The sequence below is a fragment of the Leuciscus leuciscus genome (genome assembly GCF_965113295.1).
Source record: "Leuciscus leuciscus genome assembly, chromosome: 20".
NCBI classification, from domain to species: domain Eukaryota; kingdom Metazoa; phylum Chordata; class Actinopteri; order Cypriniformes; family Leuciscidae; genus Leuciscus; species Leuciscus leuciscus.
The window spans coordinates 31,865,431-31,885,905 of NC_138744.1; the positions used below are offsets into that span (position 1 = coordinate 31,865,431).

General features: G+C 38.2%; 1 protein-coding gene across 1 annotated transcript in view; it reads left to right on the forward strand.

Annotated features, from left to right (window-relative positions):
- The first annotated feature begins 276 nt into the window (after positions 1-276).
- The window catches only part of tgfb2 (transforming growth factor, beta 2), a 42,905-nt gene continuing 22,706 nt past the window's right edge, over positions 277-20,475 (forward strand). Inside the window, exon 1 of the mRNA XM_082150431.1 lies at positions 277-1,490. Coding sequence (XP_082006557.1) covers positions 1,145-1,490 — 346 coding nt within the window. The 5' untranslated portion in view covers positions 277-1,144. The remainder of the gene's footprint in view (positions 1,491-20,475) is intronic.

Genomic DNA, 20,475 nt, shown 5'->3' on the forward strand with positions numbered 1-20,475 from the left:
TTGTGTTTAAAAAACACAAAAAAACCCTGTTACCATGATTTTGTACTGTAAACAACTGATAACTGGTTACACGAGCGTTTTTACGCAGCTGAAATAGCCTGTGCCACTTTGGCTTCTCGACATATTTTTCATGCTATATTTTGTGGTTTACTTTGACTTTCTATTGGGGAGGTTCAAATTAGGGAGGCCAGCCCCCCTGTCTGGTTTTGCCAGAGCTAAAGTAGCCTACCCAGCCCGTGGGCGTTAGGACCTGGCCGCAGTGCTGAATCGAAACGACACGCTGAGATATTTACACTGAAGTGCTTGGTAAACCCGCGCGCTGACGAATCTCCCGGTCTCACCGTGATGACCACAACCACGTGGTGAAGTCAGTCCTATATAAATCTCTCTCTCCAGCCGGCTGCCTTCAGATGTGCATGTGTGTGCTGGCACAGGGACTGTTGTTTTCCACCAGAAGGAATGGAGGCGTGCGTAAACTGAAAAGGAAATCGCTTTTACCTGCTCTTACAGTAATTTACCCCATCAGTCCGAACTATTTTCTGTTCCACGACTTTAGGACGCGTGAGACGGGTACAGCTTTATTTTCTTCAGCATCTGCCGGTGCCAAACGCGCAAACCTGTGCGTCAGAGGAGAGGCAATGCGACTTGCGGAGTGAGCAGAGGCTTTTCCTGGACCTCCACATCTTCTCATAGAGTGAGGGCGAGAGGGAGGCGTGATTGCGCGGCGGTTTGGAGAGAGTTCGCGGCGCTCTGATGCGGTGGAAGTGCGCGCAAAAAGCCCGCAGGCGACGCGTCTGTCATCAACAACTGCATCAACAGAGCTCTGAGAAGCAGAAACTTTTGATGGCCGAAACAATAACTGTTTTAGTGCCCCGTGCTTTTGTGCACTCACTATGAAGTGATTTGGAATGAAGATCTTAGTTTCTCACCAGAATATAACGGATCTGACAGACCATTTCATGTTGGCACCTCGGATGGATTTGCAGGTACAATAAAAAGAGAGAGAGAGACGTTTGCCATTGATAATAGTGCGCAAAGTTTGAAGTTGGCAAAATATATTTTATTGAAATGATTGGGCTTCTGCGTGACTTAATTCATTAATTAGAATTTGCAGACTCGCTTCTGGTACAAACAAAAGCACAAAATGAACTTGTACGTCTTGAGTCTTCTTCTGACCTTGGATTTAGCCACAGTGGCCGTCAGTTTATCCACATGCAGCACTCTGGACATGAACCAGTTCAAAAAGAAACGGATCGAGGCCATCCGCGGTCAGATCCTCAGTAAACTCAAGCTGAGCAGTCCTCCTGAGATCTACCCCGAGCCCGAGGAGGTGTCCCGGGACATCATCGCCATCTATAACAGCACACGGGACCTGCTTCAGGAGAAAGCCAACGAGCGCGCGGCCACCTGCGAGAGACAGCGCAGCGAGGAGGAGTACTACGCCAAAGAAGTGCACAAGATAGACATGCAGCCCTTCTACCCTGCCGAGAGTGAGTGTTTCAAACCTTTTTCTGTAGTGGGGTTGGGAAACTTGTGACTTAAAGCTTGTAGGTTCAAACCTCGTCATCACTGTTCATTGGGAGTGTAAGTCCAGTAGTCTAAATAGGATCTTATGGGCCCCAGTGCAATAACACTTGATGGGCTCCCTGCCACCCCCCACCCTCCCTCAGCCCAAATGAAAGAATGCAAATAGGAATACATGTAAACAGTCTTATTCAATCAATGTTTGTAATACGCAAATCATCTCAATGCACTTTTTTTTTTAACTATCAAAGTACCAACAATGCACCGGATAATTTAGTGTCTTTGTGGTATTTTATTGAGTTTTAGCATTATTTCGCTTTGGATAAAATGTATAAATGTAATATGTGTGAGAGCTTACAAAATTAAAATCTGGCATTTACTCAGTTACCACAATCTTTTAACATTGTGGCTGGTGGTTTCGGCTGTCCCGGCACCCCAGATCTAAAGGTCCCTCCACCCGCATCGCAGATAGTGGCGCCACTGTTTAAATCACTTTCGATAAAAGAACCAGCTAAATGGCTATTTAACCTTTGCTAAAAATGATCATTGTGCTGGTTTATGCTCTGCATGTCACTCCCCTAATCCATAGATAACTCTTGTAGATCTGGTTTATTTTCTTCTTTATGAGATTTGTATTTTAAAATTTCCTACATAATTGAAAAGAAAAAAATGCTGCTTGATGGTTATAGCCTGGAGTACTCCGTTATTGTTGTCTAACGTGAACCTCATGTAAAGTGGGATTATTTTACTTTGCTAACTATTGCCAGATTCTTGACTACATTCTAAATGACTAGTTTGTCATTTAGTTCACATTAGAGGTTCAGTCCCACTGGAATAACCAGGCTCCTTTTTCAAGCACACAGTGGCAATGCGGGTTTAAATCCACAGGCTTTCAGTTGCAGCACAGATTTAACCACTGAGCCACAGTCACCACATCACAGGCTATAGTGTGGTGTCTCCTGATCAATATTTGTGCAGCTGTAGTGAGGACCGTCAACACTCCTGCACCATCTTTACATTATTTATGCAAATTAGTAGGGCTGAGCAATCATTTGAAAGGATATTTCATGTTCTCTTTTAGCAACCAGAATGTTATCCTCATTCCTTCCCCCCGTTACACACACACACACACACACACACACACACACACACACACACACACACACACACACACACACACACACCACGTTTGAATAATGCTTCTAATTGAACCAAAATACTACCCCACTGTGTCTTGAAAGTCAGTCCTATTTAAGCAAATCAATGCTTTTAAATGTCCTTATTGTACCATTAATTATGTAATTGTTTTGAGTTCCTGGATAAAATGTGAGTAAACAGCATAAAAAGCAAAATAAATGAGGAGATATTTAATGCCCTGAGGTATATTTTGGATTGAATGTTATTCTTGGCTCTGCCGGCTGTATAAATACTCCAAATATGAATAGAGGTGGCCCAGTGCCAGCCCCAGTCAGTTTACAGGATATAAATAATCCCGTGTCAACAATCAGAGAAACGGCGCTGATTATTTTAGAATTGAACTTTGGCAATCTGCACTTTGAGATTGTGGGTTAGATCACAATGGCTCTGCTCCAAAACCTGAGCTGCCTACGTAGTTCGCATTTGAAGGCATCATAGGCATGCTCCATTGGATAAAGTATAATATGCATCACTTTTTGTAATCGAATTCAATGGTTTGAGCTGTTTTTTTTTTCTTTCTTTCTTTTTAATACACCAAATGCATCAAATCCACTTTGTTCACTCTTGAAATGAACTTTTGCCTGTATGGTGATTAGATTCACTGTTTTGGACGTCTGCCTTGAACTTGAGCATGCGAGTACAGAATGGCTCGTCTGGTTTGTGATGTGAGTTGTCTGCGACAGGTTTAAAGCAGTATCATATGTGTCCCTACTGGGTATTGAAATCACAGAATGCATTGCGACGAGCTCAAGCGAAGCGAAACAGAAATGTTGATTAGGGTATAATGGGGCTAACCTTAAGGAAAATGTACTTTCCAATTCTCAATTTAAATCCTCATTCTTTTTAAGAATGCATAAAATAATATATATATATATATATATATATATATATATTAAAGTAGAGATTCTGAAAGCTTTGCAGTAGTAACAATACATATATTTTATTATATGATTGATATATTTTTTTAATATGATCGTTTCATTACAAAGATGGTGTTTATCTCTAAGCTAACCCAACCTAATAAATTATATTTAACTTCTGAATCTAACCATATCATGATAACAAATGGAAAAGTCAGACAGCTATTTATTATCATGTTAATTATTGTGCCTTTCGTCCCAACAGCAGGGGCACTTTTTACCCTAAATACCAAACTTTTACATAGTCTTCAGTTATTGAAAATATGTTGATTTAATTACTTGAACAAACATCATTAACAAGACCTTCGTTGTGTTCAGTAATTGTATCAATTCTAATTTGCTACATAAACTTACAACATTTTAAGGTTTCACTTTATTTTGATGGTCCCTTTAGCACATTCTGTTGACTATAGCTCTCAGTAGAGTATTAGTAGACTGGTAGGGTTAAGGTTAGAATAAGTTGGCATGTAGTTGCAAGGTTACTTATATTCAGTAGAATGTCTGTTGAGGAGCATCAACATAAAGTGTTAGCAGATATTAGACAGTCTACTAATACTCTAATGAGAGTTAGTTGACATGTAGTTGCAAAGCTACTTATTATCAACAGAATGTTCAAAAGTGACCATCAAAATAAAATGTTAACCATTTGAAATATTCAATCAAATTAGTGCAGAATGATTGCATGAAGAATCAGCCAAATTTTCATGTGAATCGTGAAACAACGATGTTTGGAAAAGTGCTGCGGTGAGTTTTGTGCTATCTAGTGCTTTTAGAGGAGAATAAAATAAATTGCGCCTTTTACCACAGTGTGAATTTAGCCCCGTTGTACTCTATAAATATAGTTAACAAGTATGGAGGAAAAAAATAGTTCAGTCTAATAAAAAAATAACAAAATGTACCAAATATTTGTGTGCAATGTATTTTATTTAAAGTTTACTGGTGTTAGCTTAGCAACACGCTAACATCAAACTTTACAGAAACCAATCGTGAGTCAAGCATCCAGTGCACTTCCTGTGAGGAGTGCTATTTGTAGTCACTGATTATGTAGAGCGTTCCAAAATGGTCAGTTGTGAGATTCCATTTCAGATCAGAATCATTAGCAGGCAGCTGCCTATGAAGATAGTGTAGATTCTGGAGCAGAGCCAATGTGTGGCAAAGAAACAAAGAGCAAACAGAAAAGAACGAAGAATATATAGGACATAGTTAACTTTTTCCTGGACTTGGAATGAAGTGTCCTGTGTCAGAATAATGTGCTGGCTAATAAACACATACAGGCTATCTGCCTTATTTGGTTGGGCGCCAGGAAGCGCTCGCAGGGCACAACGGCACTGGAAGCCACACAAATATGTGAGAGAGAAAGAGAGAGATATAGAGTGGGGCTCATGCGGAGACAGAGCGCTGGCAGAGCCCACACAGCACTATTTAAACTCGAGAGCAGTGTGCGTATGCCACATGCTCCATGGAAAATTCCAGCCTGAGACCCACTGTTGCTGGGGTGTGGAGCTGGAGTCACTGGAGAGGTTCTCCCCTCTCCCCACCTCCAGCCAATCTCATGTGCTCTTACAAATAAAGCTTCTTCAGTGGCTCGTGGGTTCAGCAAAGAACTCTCTTCTGGTCAAGAGTTGCCCGGATGGTTCTGCGGAGTTTATTTGAACATTTTCAACTTGTAATGTTGCTGTTTGAGCATGAAAAATGTCTGCAAAGTCCCTCCAAAGGCAGTTATTCTGAATATCAGTGTCACTGTTTATGAACTCCTGAAGTCTCCCTCCATTGCAGTCTTGAGTTTTCTTCCGGAACGAACACGTCACAATATTCCTCATTTAAATAATTAATATGCAGAATAAAGGGGCGGGGCCTGGTTAAGTTAGTTAGTAGTGTGTTGGAACTGGCGGTTATGGAAAGGGGCGGGACATTTCCCAAACACACTCGAAGTGCTCCAGCCGACCAATCAGAGCACAGTGTGCTTTTCAGAAGGAGGGGCTTTATAGAGACAGGAACTAAACAGAGCGTTACTGACAGACTGGGAAGAGAAGAGATTAAACAATGGAGAATATGGGGAAAACATAGTTTTTTGAACATTCAAGCATGAAAACCAGTTCTTATAGAGCCCAAAAACTAAATCAAGATTTTGTAAAAGGGCATGATATGGCCTCTTTAAATAGTTATTGTGGTGCATTATGGTGTCTTTAGAACAACATACTGGTATAGGGGTTCTTTAAAGCACCAAAATAAAATGCTTCACCTTTAATAAAGGTTATTTATTTGCATCGATGAAGAACCTTTAACATCCACGGAACATTTCCATTGTACTTAAGGTTCTTCTATGTCAAAAAATGTTCTTTAGATTATTAAAATGTTCAAAAATATATAAAAAACATTTTTTTAATAAAACACTTCTGCTCACTAAGGCTGCATTTATTTAATCAGAAATACATTTAAAAAAAAAATATATTATTAAATATTATTGCAATTTAAAACAATTGTTTTCTATGTGAATATATAGTAAAATGTAATTGATTCCTTTGATAGAAACATTTCTGATTATTATCAATGTTGAAAACTGTTGTGCTGCTTTATATAATTTTAGGATTCTTTTATAAATAGAAAGTTCAAAAGAACAGCATTTATTTGAAATTGGATTTTTTTGTAACAATATAAACGTCTTTAACTGTAAATTGTGATCAATTGAATGCATTCTTGCTGTTGTTATTATTATTATTAACATTATTTCTAAATCGGATTGACCTCAAACTTTTGAACAGTAATGTGTGTTCTTGCATTGATTGAGTTCTTGGGGTGTAAAAAAGTTCTCCAATGAAACCAGGCTCTAAAACCCGTTTTGGTTCTAATTGGAATCATTATTTTTAACAGTATTTTTATTCACCAAATTGCATCAATTTCTAGTTTACTGCTTTATTATTAGCAATAACGTTGCTCATACATCATTCACGAAGTGAACTTTCCAACAGTAAACACACACACTCACACACACACACACACGTTATTTACTGCAGTCTCATGATACATGGATTTTTCTGCCCCGTTATTTAAGAAACAAACCAACTCGTTCAAAGATCGTCCGTCCTGCAGGAACGTCCATTAAATCTAATGTCCCATACAGCTCAACAGGTCCGCATGTTTTCACTGTGGTATTAAATGTCCATGCATGCATAAATGCTAACATACCGTGGCCCCACCGGTCTGTTTTTAAACGCAGGTCTCTTGGAGCCCAGTACAGAGCTCCCTTGTGACTGTACACACAGGAACACAAGGCCGTCTCTGTGCACCGGGACCAGGCTCTAGGAAATGGTTTATGTTGCAGCCGTTTTATGACTTTGTGTGGTTTATGCTGTTCAAGAGTATATGACTTAGTATATATGTGCTTTGAGTGCTTGCTGAAGTATGCTCTCTGTTTGCGCTGGATATCAGCACCACATTTTTTTGCCACTAACACACCTAACCTGTTAAAAAAAATGACAGTGAGTCATTGAGCAAAAACAGCTGGACGTGGCTGTTAAACTTCTTAGCGTTATCTCCTCCGAGCAACTAAAATAACACTCGTGATTACACTGTTAAACCAACTTTCATGCAATTAATAACTAGCCAAACAAAAGCAATATTTTAGCATTAACCCAGCTAACAGGGAATATTCTCCGGAAGTTCGAGCAATATTCTCTCAGAGTTATGAACAAACGTTCTTCCAGTAACGTTACCAGAACATTCTTTCAAAGTTATCTGCTATTTAATAATGTTCTCAAAACATTAGCACAAAAACATACATCATTCATGGAACGTCACCCCCGTAGTAAGTAGAATAAATTAACGTAGTTGTAAAGTTACTTATAGTCAGTGGAATGTCAGTTGATGAGCATCAGAATAAAGAGTTTGCAGATATTAAGCAGACAGTCTACTAATACTCTAATGAGAGTTAGTTGGCATGGAGTTGCAAAGTTACTTATAGTTGGTAGAATGGAGTGAAGTGGACTCGAAATAAAGTATTACCAATGTTTTTTTCTTTTTCTTTTTTATGTTATACAGTTACTTTTTAATGTTCTCTGAACATTCACCAACATTTCCATAATGTTTGCAAAATGATAAAATAGAATATTCCCTAAACATTCGCACAACCAAGAAAAAAAGTGTTTAAAACATTAAAAATGCTAGACGTTTTAAATGTTCAAAAATATAAATTTAGAAACTTAATGGGAACTTCAGCAAAACATTCTTAGAAAATATTTTTTGTTAGCTGGGAATATCATTCATGCTCCCAATTATTTGCAATATAGCAAATAATATCTACATTTTCATAAAAGGAATTAGCTCAATTGAGCTTTGCAGTTTTAGATTGACTTGATCATTGCTTTAGTTTGTATCAGTATTTGGCATCGTAGAAATGAAATAATTTGAGCTCCTAAACTCTTTTAATGATTGTTCAGCACAGTAACCGTTAGATAAAAACGTTCCAGTTTTCATATAGAGAGCTTCATATGATTTATTATAGACCATTAATCATTACAGGAGTTTGTACAATATTTGATTTGTTTATTTAATCACTTTCCGGACAAAAATTAAGCCTTTCATGAATTAATGTATTGAACTGTAGCAAGATACCTGTAACAGTGTAGTTCATAGAGTAAATATACGTTGTCTCCCGTACATTACACATGCTAACATACACCTTAATGTTCCTCAAAATGAAGAATGGCTGCAGTCAGTGCCAGGCGGCTCACTTTCTACCCTGTGGGTAAAATCATTGAGAATGCCAAAGGATCCAGATCATACTCAACTCAGTTACGCTCATTTTCACTAATATATCATTAACAAGCACTTCGCTCAACATATCAGTCGTTCTTGTACAACCAAATGAAAAGGAATGTTTGTGAAAATGTATGAATCAAGTTTTCATTACTTCATCAGAATGTACATTAAGTAGTGATTTGTTGACAGTTATATAATGCACTAATGCACATTGATGAAGTTATTATGAAGTGTTACCCAAACCTCTGTGACAGTGAGGTTTTGTCTCTAAGCAAACATTCAGTCATGAAAAGGTTCGCAAACACCCTAAATTTAAACCCGCATCGAAACAATATTGCTTTTGTTGCTATTTCTGCTCGTCTGAGGTCAGCCGTTTTGTTAGTTTAAGAGCAAAATAATTTGTGCCTTTTAACACAGTTGTAGACAGAAGTTCCTCTTTTATCTCTGAGAAAATTACAGGGTGTACGAACTAATTTGTTACACATGGCAAACGGAGCTGAGCTAATTTTACCCAAATAACGAAATAGTCCAGAGAATATCTGCCCTGCTGTATAAACACGCTCACAAGTTGATACTAAATGAATTATAGATAGATGAGAAATTAAATAGTAGCTAAATGATCTGAAGATCTTATCATTTGAAACCTAACACACTTACTTTAGAAAAGTCTGCTTGTACCATCACCTTTTTGATCAATCGCAGTGACATTCAATCATTGTCTTTGTGCAAATTCAGGATCCTCTGTGTGTATGCAGTACTGCTTGTTTAGAAAGTTGAAGTTGTTCTCGAGTGTGTTTGGAGTGCATGGGTGTAAGAAGTGTGTCAGCATTTGTGTATGTTCCAGAAGAGGCCGGTGCGTGTGCATGACGGATTATGTTTAGTGACTCTGAGAGATCTCCCAGCGCCTCTCCCTCTGTAAATAAACACAGGCGTGCGGACAGGCCATCCCAAAAACAACCCAACACACCAGAGCGAGTGGGCCAAGGGCGGTGCTTGAACTGCACTGCCTGTCACAGACACTCACGTCAGCTCTTCTAGGCCTGTGTGGCTGTTTTTTGAGGGATATTGATGGGTACAAAAGGAGCGACCTGCAGGGAGAAAACGTGCATGACATCGTACAGCCAGTCAATCAGAGCATGGGTAACACTTTATTTTGATTGTCCACTGTAGACGGTTGACTAACTATTAGTAACTTTGCAACTACATGTCGACTAACTCTCATTAGAGTATTAGTAGACTGTCTGTTTAAAATCTGCTAACACTTTATTTTGATGCTCCCCAACAGACATTCTACTGACTATAAGTAACCTTGCAACCACATGTCAATTTATTCTACTAACCCAAGCCCTAACCTAACAGTCTATTAATACTGCGTGGCTGTTTCTATCCAGCCGATTTGAGTGATATTAATGGGTACAAAAGGAGTTTGATCTCAATCATAGCATGGGTAACACTTTATTTCGATGGTCCACTTTAGACGTTCGACTAACTATAAGTAACTTTGCAACTACATGTCAATTAACTCTCATTAGAGTATTAGTAGACTTAATATCAGCTAACTCTTTATTTTGATGCTCCCCAACAGACACTCTACTGACTATAAGTAACTTTGCAACAACTTATTCTACTAACCTGAACCCTAACAGTCTATTAATACTCTAATGAGAGTTAGTTGACATGTGGTTGCAAAGTTACTTGTAGTTAGTAGAATGTCTGAAGTGGACTTTCGAAATAAATTGTTACCAGAGCATGTCATCCACCGGCTTTGATTCCATTCCCACAAATGTATATTGCACACAAAACTGGAAAGAATTTTATTGTACTGGCAAGCTCTAATCTGTCTAATCGTGGAGTTTAGGCAACTTCCAAGAGTTGAATGTTTTCAGTCACACTGCCTGGAAACAGTTGCTTACAGGGTAACAGGTTGATACAATGAGTTTTGTCTTAGTTGCAAGTAAACTAGATATTCACAGAAGATGTGCATATTCTGCTTTGCTTTCGGAGTTGTCAATGAAATAATTGGCCAGTTTCACAGACAATGTTTAAGTTAGTCCCTGACTGAAAGCAACTTGCACTGCCATTGTTTTGTCTCAAGATGCAACAAGTAATGTTTTTTTTATGTTTTTAATTTTTTTAGTCACATTTTAAAAAGCTACTTAAATGTCTTAACTGAACTAACGCCTAATCCTGGCTTAATCTAAGCCCTGTCTGTGAAACCGGGCCATTGGTTCTTATCTTTTGGACGGGCAGAAAATATGTTTTCTGACCTATTATTTTAAGTTTAATCTATTTGAAGTCTCTAATGCTCACCAAGGCTCCATTTAGTAGAACAAAAATCAGAAATGTTTCTTAAGCAGCAAATCAACATATTAGAATGATTTCTGAAGGATCATGTGACATGTTGATTTGCTGCTTAAGAAACATTTCTGATTATTATCAATGTTGAAAACAGTTGTGCTGCGTCATATTTGTGTTGAAATTGTGATACGTTTTTTCAGGATTCCTTGATGAATAGAAAGTTCAAAAGTTCAAATTTTTTTTGAAAAATAAATATTTTGTAACATTATAAATGTCTTTACTGTTTACTGTTTTTTTTTCTCTCCACACAACAACCTATTATTGTGGTATAAACTATTTCTAACATAACATAAATGCACCTCTAGGAAGCTAAAAAAACATGTTTTACATGTCAGTCAGTTTTTTTCTTGTCTATATGGGCGGTTCTTTACCAGAATGAGCTGCGATGTGGACCAGTCATTCTAGCAATTTAGTCAGTGGTCTGGCTGAGTGAGATTATCCACCAGCTATTTATTTATGAACGTCTACTTTTGCACATTTCTTTGGGTTCCCCTCAGATGTGAGTGTGAGCTGTTGATGTTATGAAAGCTTGGGGAGAAATGTACCAAGTTGGATCGGAGCATTAGGAGTAGACTGAGTGCAGATTTACCGCCTGTGTGTTTATACAGAACATCCTGATCACAAAACCCTCGGTTTCCTCATAGCTGCCTTGAGAGATTTGATTTTGGTCCACTAAACATCTCTCTGTGAGATTCTCGAGTGGGGTTATTGTCGAAAAAGGGGGACTCAGTACTTACGCAAGACCTGGACCCTCTTCTGCTTCTACTAGGGAGTTAGCGACAGCCAAACTGCATTGCGTAACAGGGAAAGAGTGAAAGGGAGTGAGAAAGAAAGAGTCTAAGTAAAGGATGAGAGAGGGAGAGAGAGAGAGATTGTGAAAGAATAACAACTGCTCTTCCAACGCTTTTATACTGTTTACAGGCAGAGCGCAGGTCTCATGTAATACAATACTCTAACACGAGCTCAGCACAGTGTGGGAATGAAATCTGGGGCCCTTCGACGTGTCCAGGGCCTCGAAAGAAGCGAGAAAGGAAGATCGAGATGCTCTGGTAGGACCGACAGATGTTACGTTTCCATGCTGAGCTTCCAAAGAAAGACAAATATTTTTTTTGCACATAATTTTGGATACCACACAATATTCTATACCACGTGATCATATTTGACTTTTTAACACAAATTCTGATTTACTTGTATACTATCGGTAATATTTCAAGATGAACACTTACTGGACTGAAGCACCTTATGTTTTTATGTTTACTTGATTATCCATAGATCATTTTTAGAAAAATCATGAGTATTAAATATAATCGTCAGGCTTTTGAGGTCCAAGGTTTATTTGTTCATCTCTCAGTCATCATTGCCCCCACAATAAAAACTACAGAGTTTTGATCATAAAATTAACAGACGTATTATTGGGAAATATAGAGCAACAAGTGGTATTTATAAGCATATTATGTCAGTAGTCTGTTATACTGTTATAATTATGAAAATCTCATTTATTTACATTACAAGATGTCAGAATTTCATTGCACTTTTTTTTTCCATATAAATATCAGCATCTGCACCAAATTGCATATTTTTGCTCAGTTTGAATCTCTAAAAAAAACAGAGGTGTTTTTCCTCTTCTAGTATGAGCTCCATATTCTCACTATATCATACTATATGAGCCATAAAAGCCTGTGATCTTCAAAAAAAAAAAATATATATATATATATATTAAATAATTTATAAAATAACTATTCCATTTCAAATGTCAGGCTTTACAGTGTTAAGGATTTGAACTCTGGTGTTAAATGTCATCCAGAACCATTTGTGCTACAGATATGATTCATTTTCAGGGAAACGCACGGCTAAAGTAGTTCCAGGCAGGTCTTGACTGCAATACAGTTCTTATCACTTCGCCAAATGATTTCAGTTATTTCAAAGGTCCTTACAGGCTACAAAAGCAAAAGAACCAAAACCCACAGCGACACTGACCAAGCAAATAAACATAATAAACAATAGGATAAAAATGACATTGTTTCCATGTTTTTGCCACAAAATTACATTTTATTATGTACAGAAAGCCTGTACTCTTTCTCCCGTTTAAACGCACATACAGTACGGACACACACTTGCACAGAAACGTGTTGTCAGTGCTGCTCTGACGATTTTATCGGTAAAATAGTTTAACAACTTTGACATCAATGACATTTCTCCCTAGCGAGGTAATAACGGCCCTGTTCTTGAAGCAGATAAACTTACAGTTTCGCTATTAGTATACGCTGCTGCTGAACACTGTTGTGAGATGCACAGACTCGGGTAATTCACACACTCACACACGCTTGATAACTCTCTCTCTCTCTCTCTCTCTCTCTCTCTCTCTCTCTCTCTCTCTCTCTCTCTCTCTCTCTCTCTCTCTCTCTCTCGCTCTAAAAATGGCATACACTTTGCTTTAGTCTGCTATCAGTGGCTCAAGCCTCTGTCTCTTAAGTGTATTGCCCCATAGACAAGCAGGTGTACCCCTAAAGGTAACATTTTTGTAAATTTTTCTGACAGTGCAGCACGCATATTGGCAGTCACATACAGCAACTTTTGCATGGCGAGAGCTAATCACACTTTCTTCAACAACAAAAAAAAAGAAAAAAGATTGCTTTGAATTTTTAATTTTTTTATTGCGGATTCAAATTAAAGTGCCAATATAAATTCTTCCAGCTCTGTCTATCATTTTTCTGTGTGTGTGTGTTTTGGATGGTTGCTCAGAAGGAGTCTTGCGGGGACTAAGCAGCCTTCATGGAAGGGCCTTCAAAAGTATGGGGTATTTTTAGTTCCTAGGGATTATGAACAGAGTTGTTTTCAATTTGCTATTGGCAGGTGAGCGTCAGGGTGGAGGGAAGAACTCTTCCATCTCACATTCCCTCTCTTTATTTCTCTCTCTGTTTTCCCTCTCAGTCACTTTTTTCCCTCCCACTCTTTCCCAGTCTTTCATTTCTTTCCCAGCATTCCCTTGTCTTCCCACTCCCACTCCTCTGCCCTCGCTGCTTAATCTGGCTTCCGTTCGGCCTCTCAAGGCTTCGACTCTCAGTAGCAGTTTTTTGGAAGCTACTTTGGCTGCTTCCACGCAGTGTTCAAGATCGGAAAAACAGTGTTTACTAACAGGTGCAAGTCGAGCGACTTTCCAAATGTCCTGTACATACAACAGCAGACAGGAAGAGAAAAATGTCTGCATGAACAGGTCACCACAGTCAATTTCCAAGTTGAGTCATTGTTTATTTGTGGAATGCAAGTGTACTAAATGTCTTGACTTTTCAGTGCATTCAATTTTTATTTCTAAAAAGCAGCTCCCAATGCTTTCATCCTCTGCAGCCAAAGATCTGGCTTGTTTTTTCTCTCTTTCTCTTCTGCACAAACACTTAACTGGAGTTTTGTCTAGCTTTATGACTGTACATTACCACTATATTGTGGCAGTTTTCATTATATTGTGCCAGCGAATTGCTTATTGCCATATTTATGTCAAAGACGTAACAGACAACTATAGCTGTCATACAGCACAAATTCAATCCAAACCCTGAAAATGCATGGTATATGCTTGGGTTATAGTATGCTGTTGGCAGTCTCTGAGTTTGAACATCATTTTATGTGGTGCTTTAAACAAAACTGACTCCTGTATTCTGCGGTTGTAAGCCTAAGTAGTTAGTTTCACTATAAGCTACTAATACAAAGCAGCTAACATCATTTAAGATATGTGGGGGAGGTGGGCTATATCAAAGCTATTTAAAGGGGTAATATTTTTTATAACTATCAGATGACATAACTTTGTTTGTTTTTTTCCCCTCCAATCTGAACATTTGAACAGATCAATTTACTTTTAAATACCACTTAAAAAAAAAAAAAAAAAAAAACATAATTCATACACTCTTCCTTTTGAAGGTTTGTGGTCAGTAAGATGTTTTTCAATGAAGCCTCTTCTGCTTACCAAGGCAGCATTATATAAGTAAAAACAATAGTATTGTGATATATATATATATATATATATATATATATATATATATATATATTATTATTATTATTTTTTTTTATTTATTTTATTTATTTTTTCTAACATTATTTATTTATTGGTCATGTAGCGTTTTTTTTTTCGGAAACATTTTACTTGGACAATCGTCCAACATTTTTGCTTGTTTTAGAATGTTCAGAGAACATTCAAAAGTAAAATCCGTATAATGTTTGAACAATAGAATGTTCCCTTAAATTTCGCATGTAATCAACACTCTTAAAAAAAGGCTGAGTTAAAAACAACCCGATAGGAAACCCAGTGTTAGGTAAATATTGGACAGAACACATGCTGGGTTAAAGTAACCCATCCAAAGTCAGCTCATATTGACTAAAAGTTGGGTTACGAAATCATCTGGTTTTATACAGTTTGGCAAACAAGCAGTGAGTTACTATAACCCAGCAGGCTGGGTAGTTTGTGAGGTAGTGCGTAATTTCCACTATGGGTTACAGAAAACTACCCAACACCATGCAAATAACCCAACAAATTGACCCAACATCAGTCTGGGTTAAAAAAAATAACCCAGCAATTTTTAGAGTGAAGAAAAACATTTAAAAAAAATAAAAACGGTTGGAAGTTTTGAACGCTCAGAGAACCTTCCGAAATAAAGTTTTCATAACTCAATGGGAATCTTAGTAAAATGTTCTTAAAACATATTTTTGTCAGCTGGAGATGTAGCATTTCAACACGCTGTGCTCAACTGAATGGAAAAAGTAGGGAAGGCAAATTATTGGAAAGGCAACAATGTCTTGAAAAGAGTTTAACTACTGTCATGTTATTGAAATGTTGTTCTAGTTAGTACTAGAAGTACTACTGTCGAACAGCACATCCCAGCAGCAGCTTACAGTGTGAGGTTCACCTCTCCGCCTCCGGTCAGCCTGCACTGTCCCGTTTCCTCTCTCCTACCCTCACAGGACAGGACGAGAGCAGCGCGTCCTGCTGAGGGAACGGGGGAATCCGAGAGCATGTCTTACAGAAGTGAGAAATGCTCAAAAGTAGGTCAAATGCTTTCCCTCCGCTCTCCTTCCCAGAGTTTTAGCACAGTGCTACCAGTATTTGGTCTCAGTTTCCATTTTCAAATGGTAAAAATGACTCTGAGGTTGCAAACGGTTGCATCCGGCAATTTCTTGAACTCATAAATCAGGATCAAGTCTTTTGAATGTGAACAAACGTTTGAATATTTTCCTTATAATTCACTGCTTGTAAAAACTGAGAAAACTAATATATCCCCATAAATAAGGCCCTTAATGTCATCGTTTTATTGAAGCCACATGCCGTGCCATAAGTCTCCACGGTAACTAAAACTTATACCTTTGAAAATAATATAAACACTATTCTGTGTCTTTGTGTTAAACATAAGTAAGCGTCTGTGTTTGTTTTGTAATATTTTAGGCTAGAAAGGCTTTTGTGTTAGAAAGCTTTTCTTTTGCTTGCTCAGCTGTTTAAAGGAATAGTTCACTCATAAAAAAATGATAACACTTTATTTTGATTGTCCACTTTAGATATTATTCTAACTATAAGTAACTTTGCATCTGCATGTCAAGCAGTCATTCGAATATTAGTAGACTTAATATCTGCTAACACTTTATATTGATGCCCCCCCAACAGACCACTGACTATAAGTAACTCTGCATGTACATGTCAGCTTATTCTACTAACCCGAACTCTAACCTAACAGTGTACTAATACTCTCATGAGAGTTAGTTGACATGTAGTTGCAGTTACTAGTTAGTAGAATGTCTAAAGTGGACTATCGAAATAAAGTGTAACCAAAGCCTCTACAAACATAATGGTAGCTTTGTATGGGGAAACAGACTCAAATTTACATTGTTATTCAGTTAAAATCTTCTTCTCTGCTGTAGCTTTCAGATCTCGACATGATGGTGAGTAAATGGGACAGAATTTACGTTGCTGAGTGATCAATGCCTTTAAAGGGTTAGTTCACCAAAAAATTAAACTTGTCACCAATTTCTTACCCTCATTTAGGTTTGATCTTACACATCAAGGTGGAGGTGTCAAGGTGTCAATATTTTGGTGGAGGGAAAGAAATGTGTCAGATTTCATAAAACATTTATTAAAGGCATACTATGCAGTTTCCGTCTGTACTTACTGTACTTAACGTTACTGTGGTAAATACCACTCACGCAGAGTTTTCGTTTTCTTTTCCTTGACTCTTCCGACCGCGCTTTCTTCGTTTTCTTCGTCGACTCTGCCATGATTCACGTCTGAAATGCGTGCTAGTGTCTTCCATAGAGGCTGCTTCATATGTTGTTGATGTACGTGATGTCGTGCCGTAAAGCAAGCAGTGGCGGTTCTAGACCATTTCAACTGGGGGGGCCAAGCTGGGGCCAGTTGTACTGTTAGAGGGGCCAGTTTAGACCTTATTGTTGTCATATCATTTTATGCACTGCACTATAGGCATTAACAGGCAAAATACCATGATTACCAATCATTCAACAATGTATTTGCATTTCCATTATATTTTTTAGATTTGCATTACATATTCACATTAACTGTATTCTACGATTTTTGTGTTTTTTTTGCAAAAAGATCAGCAAATTCATCTAGATTTAAGGCCTTTGCCCTCCTTGACTCAATACTTAGAACACCTAAATTGCTTAATCTGTCATCTGACATTGTGGACCTGAGATAGGTTTTCACCAGCTTTAGTGCATACAATATAATATACAATTAAATTATGCTTATTTTAAATGTATTGTGCAGGCTAGGTATAAAAATTATAGGAAAAACCATGATAATATGAAACGCTTCAAAACAGAGCGCACAAAGCGCGTATGTGCATCGCGGGTGCAGAATGATGTGCTCAAGTCACAGTGTGCAGCACTGTGCTGCACAAGTGCGCATTTAAAAGATCACGGCACAAAGCGAAGAAATGTCGAGCGCACAAATCCTAGTGTAGCCTATATCTGTCCAACAGTTTATTGATAATTTGTTTCTTCACATAGTGAAGTTTTAAATTCCAGTTATTGTGCGTTTGATGCCGATTCATAGTCCTTGTGGTGTGAACAGGCACACGGTAGCGAGTCGTTTTAAAACAGCAACAAACATAAAATACAAATACACAAAATAAAGTCATTTTATGCAAATCCACAGATTTATCTACAGATCAAGCATTATAATGTGAATATATCATATTGGAGAGAGTTTTACCGTGCATCCTGCTGTAACCGGACGAGGCGCGCACGCTGTTTGAATACTGAATGGAGAATGATTGACAGATGAGGGAAAACAAGTTTCCATAAACTTTAATTTAATGATGTAAATAGACTTCTGTCCCTCACATTAAGCTATGGAATGGCTTCAGATGACTTTGTGAAATTATAATCAGACCCTCTCAGACCCAAGTCACCCAAACTGACGTGAAAAAGAGGCACAGAAAAGCGCGCTGTTTGCATCCCTGTTTAAGTAAAAATACTCAGCACCATGAGTTTGTTGATCATATATTTGATCCTTTTTCAAACTGCCACAAACTAACAAACGGCCAGGTTAAGATTAGCTGATCTAACGTTACACTTCTGTAATGCATTTAATACAAATACAACATATTAACAACTTTACTCACCTCTATATTTCCTAATTTGCTTTAACTATAATATTTGCGCAAAACGTCCACCAACTTCTGAATAGAAAAAAACCTGTAGATCCGATTTAAGCAGTCCCTCTAGGGTTACATTTGTGTTCCGTGTTGCCACTGTCTAATAACGGATCATGTGAAAAACAACGATAGCAAAAAATATTTTTGTAAACATTATTTCACACTCCACATTTAGGGGGGCCACAAGGGGGTCCAAGCTTGTTGTCACAGGGGCACTGGCCCCCCCTGGCCCCCCTCTAGAACCGCCACTGAAAGCAAGTCGTGATTCTCGCGAGATTTGTCGGGGTGCCACCTCTCAAACCTGCATTGCTGGTACATTCATCACAGAATGTACACATTGTGTCAGCCATCTTTTTTGGAAGCTAAGCTAGCAGGCTCTTGTTCTGTGGAGAAAGCTGAGTAGTAGGAGAAAGCTGAGTAGTAGGGGTTACCATCCTTTTTTTCCCAGGCATGTCCGGCCGTCGAGATTGTCCAAAATGTCCGGGATTCGGCTTTTGCTTTCTGCAGTCGCCATTCATTATTTACATGCACACCTTTTGTTTCAATCTAACTGAATTAATTCCAATTGGTGAATCTGAATGTAGTGTTTACATGAACGCTAAACAAGTGATCGGTTGATGTGCGTTTTAACATTGCTAAGAAAATTCCCGCTCCTCCGTGAGAGATACGAGACCGGTGCGTCTCAGTAATCACGCCACCGTTCTCCCGCCGTTCTCCCGCGCCCCTCAGCCTCGTCCTGCTCGCCACAGTAAACATAATGAATGGCTACTGTAGAATGCAAAAGCCGAATCCCGGACATTTTGGGCGATCTCGAAATCCCGGGCAAACTCGTCACGGAGACTCACTAGTAGCCTAGCCTTGTTGTTTTAAACTGCGCTCTCTTACCGGTAGGCGTGACTTGGGAGTGGCCTCCTAGAGCAGCGAAGCAAGTGCATTCTGGGAGTTGTTGTCTTTCATCCACATAAGCCAAAAATACATTTTCTGGCTTTTCTCAGTCTAGAAAGCTCCAAATTCAAAAATAATTTCACATTTCTTCTACATAAATGACCACTTTTAAATACACATTCATCTTTCCAGAGGTGAAGTATCCCTTTAACGCAGGTGTATTTTTTCCCCAGAACAATGCATGCTGGCTTTAATTCAGTGTGAGAAGCACAGACTCCGAAACACTGCCGCCCCCCCCCCCCGCCCCCCCCCCCCCCCCCAAAAAAAAAGTTTAAATAGGCAAATACTTAAGTCAATGATTGGATCATTATTGCAGTGATTATTATGTTTCTAGCATGTTATATGTTTGGCAACAGTTCTTCTAACCCTAACTGATGGAGTGTGTAGATTTTTATTTATTCAAACCACCATGTAGGAAGACACATCTTGGCCATATTCCAGGATGACAAAGTCAAGATTCATCAGGCTTAAATTGTGAAAGAATGGTTGTGAGAAGCAAGAAGAATCATTTTCACACATGAATCGTCTCCTCTGAGTCCAGACTCCTTTGGAATGTGCTGGAGGAGACTTTACAGAGTGCTGGACTCTTGCATTGTCAATACAACATCTTGATGACCTCTTGATGGAAATAAATGATGTTATGTTATTTTGATGTTATTGCAAATAACATGCTAGAAACATAATAATCTGCAATAATGATCCAATCATAGACTCTTAAGCATTTGCCAAATTAAATCCAAACAGTGGCTTTTTTTTTTGTCCATGCAGTGTATGTGAAACAGGCATTTGTGAAGGTAAAAGGTTTTAGATGTCGAGCTACAGTGAAATTAATGCTTTATCAATTCTGTTGCTACCTAACAATACAAGTTTTGATTTGCTTGCAAACTGTACGTCATTAAATTGCAATGTGATTATTATTTATTATAATCCCACACAGAGCTATCATGCCTGAGGAATTTAAGTTGTTCATTGAAAAAACTTTGATTATGGTCAAAAGTAAATTAAATGTACTTAGATATTGCTCAAATGTTATGTCCTTACTTAATGCTGTGCCAATTTTTCACTCTGGTTTCAACTATCAATATTTCTCAGGGTAATGCATCAAAGTTATAGTTAACACTCTA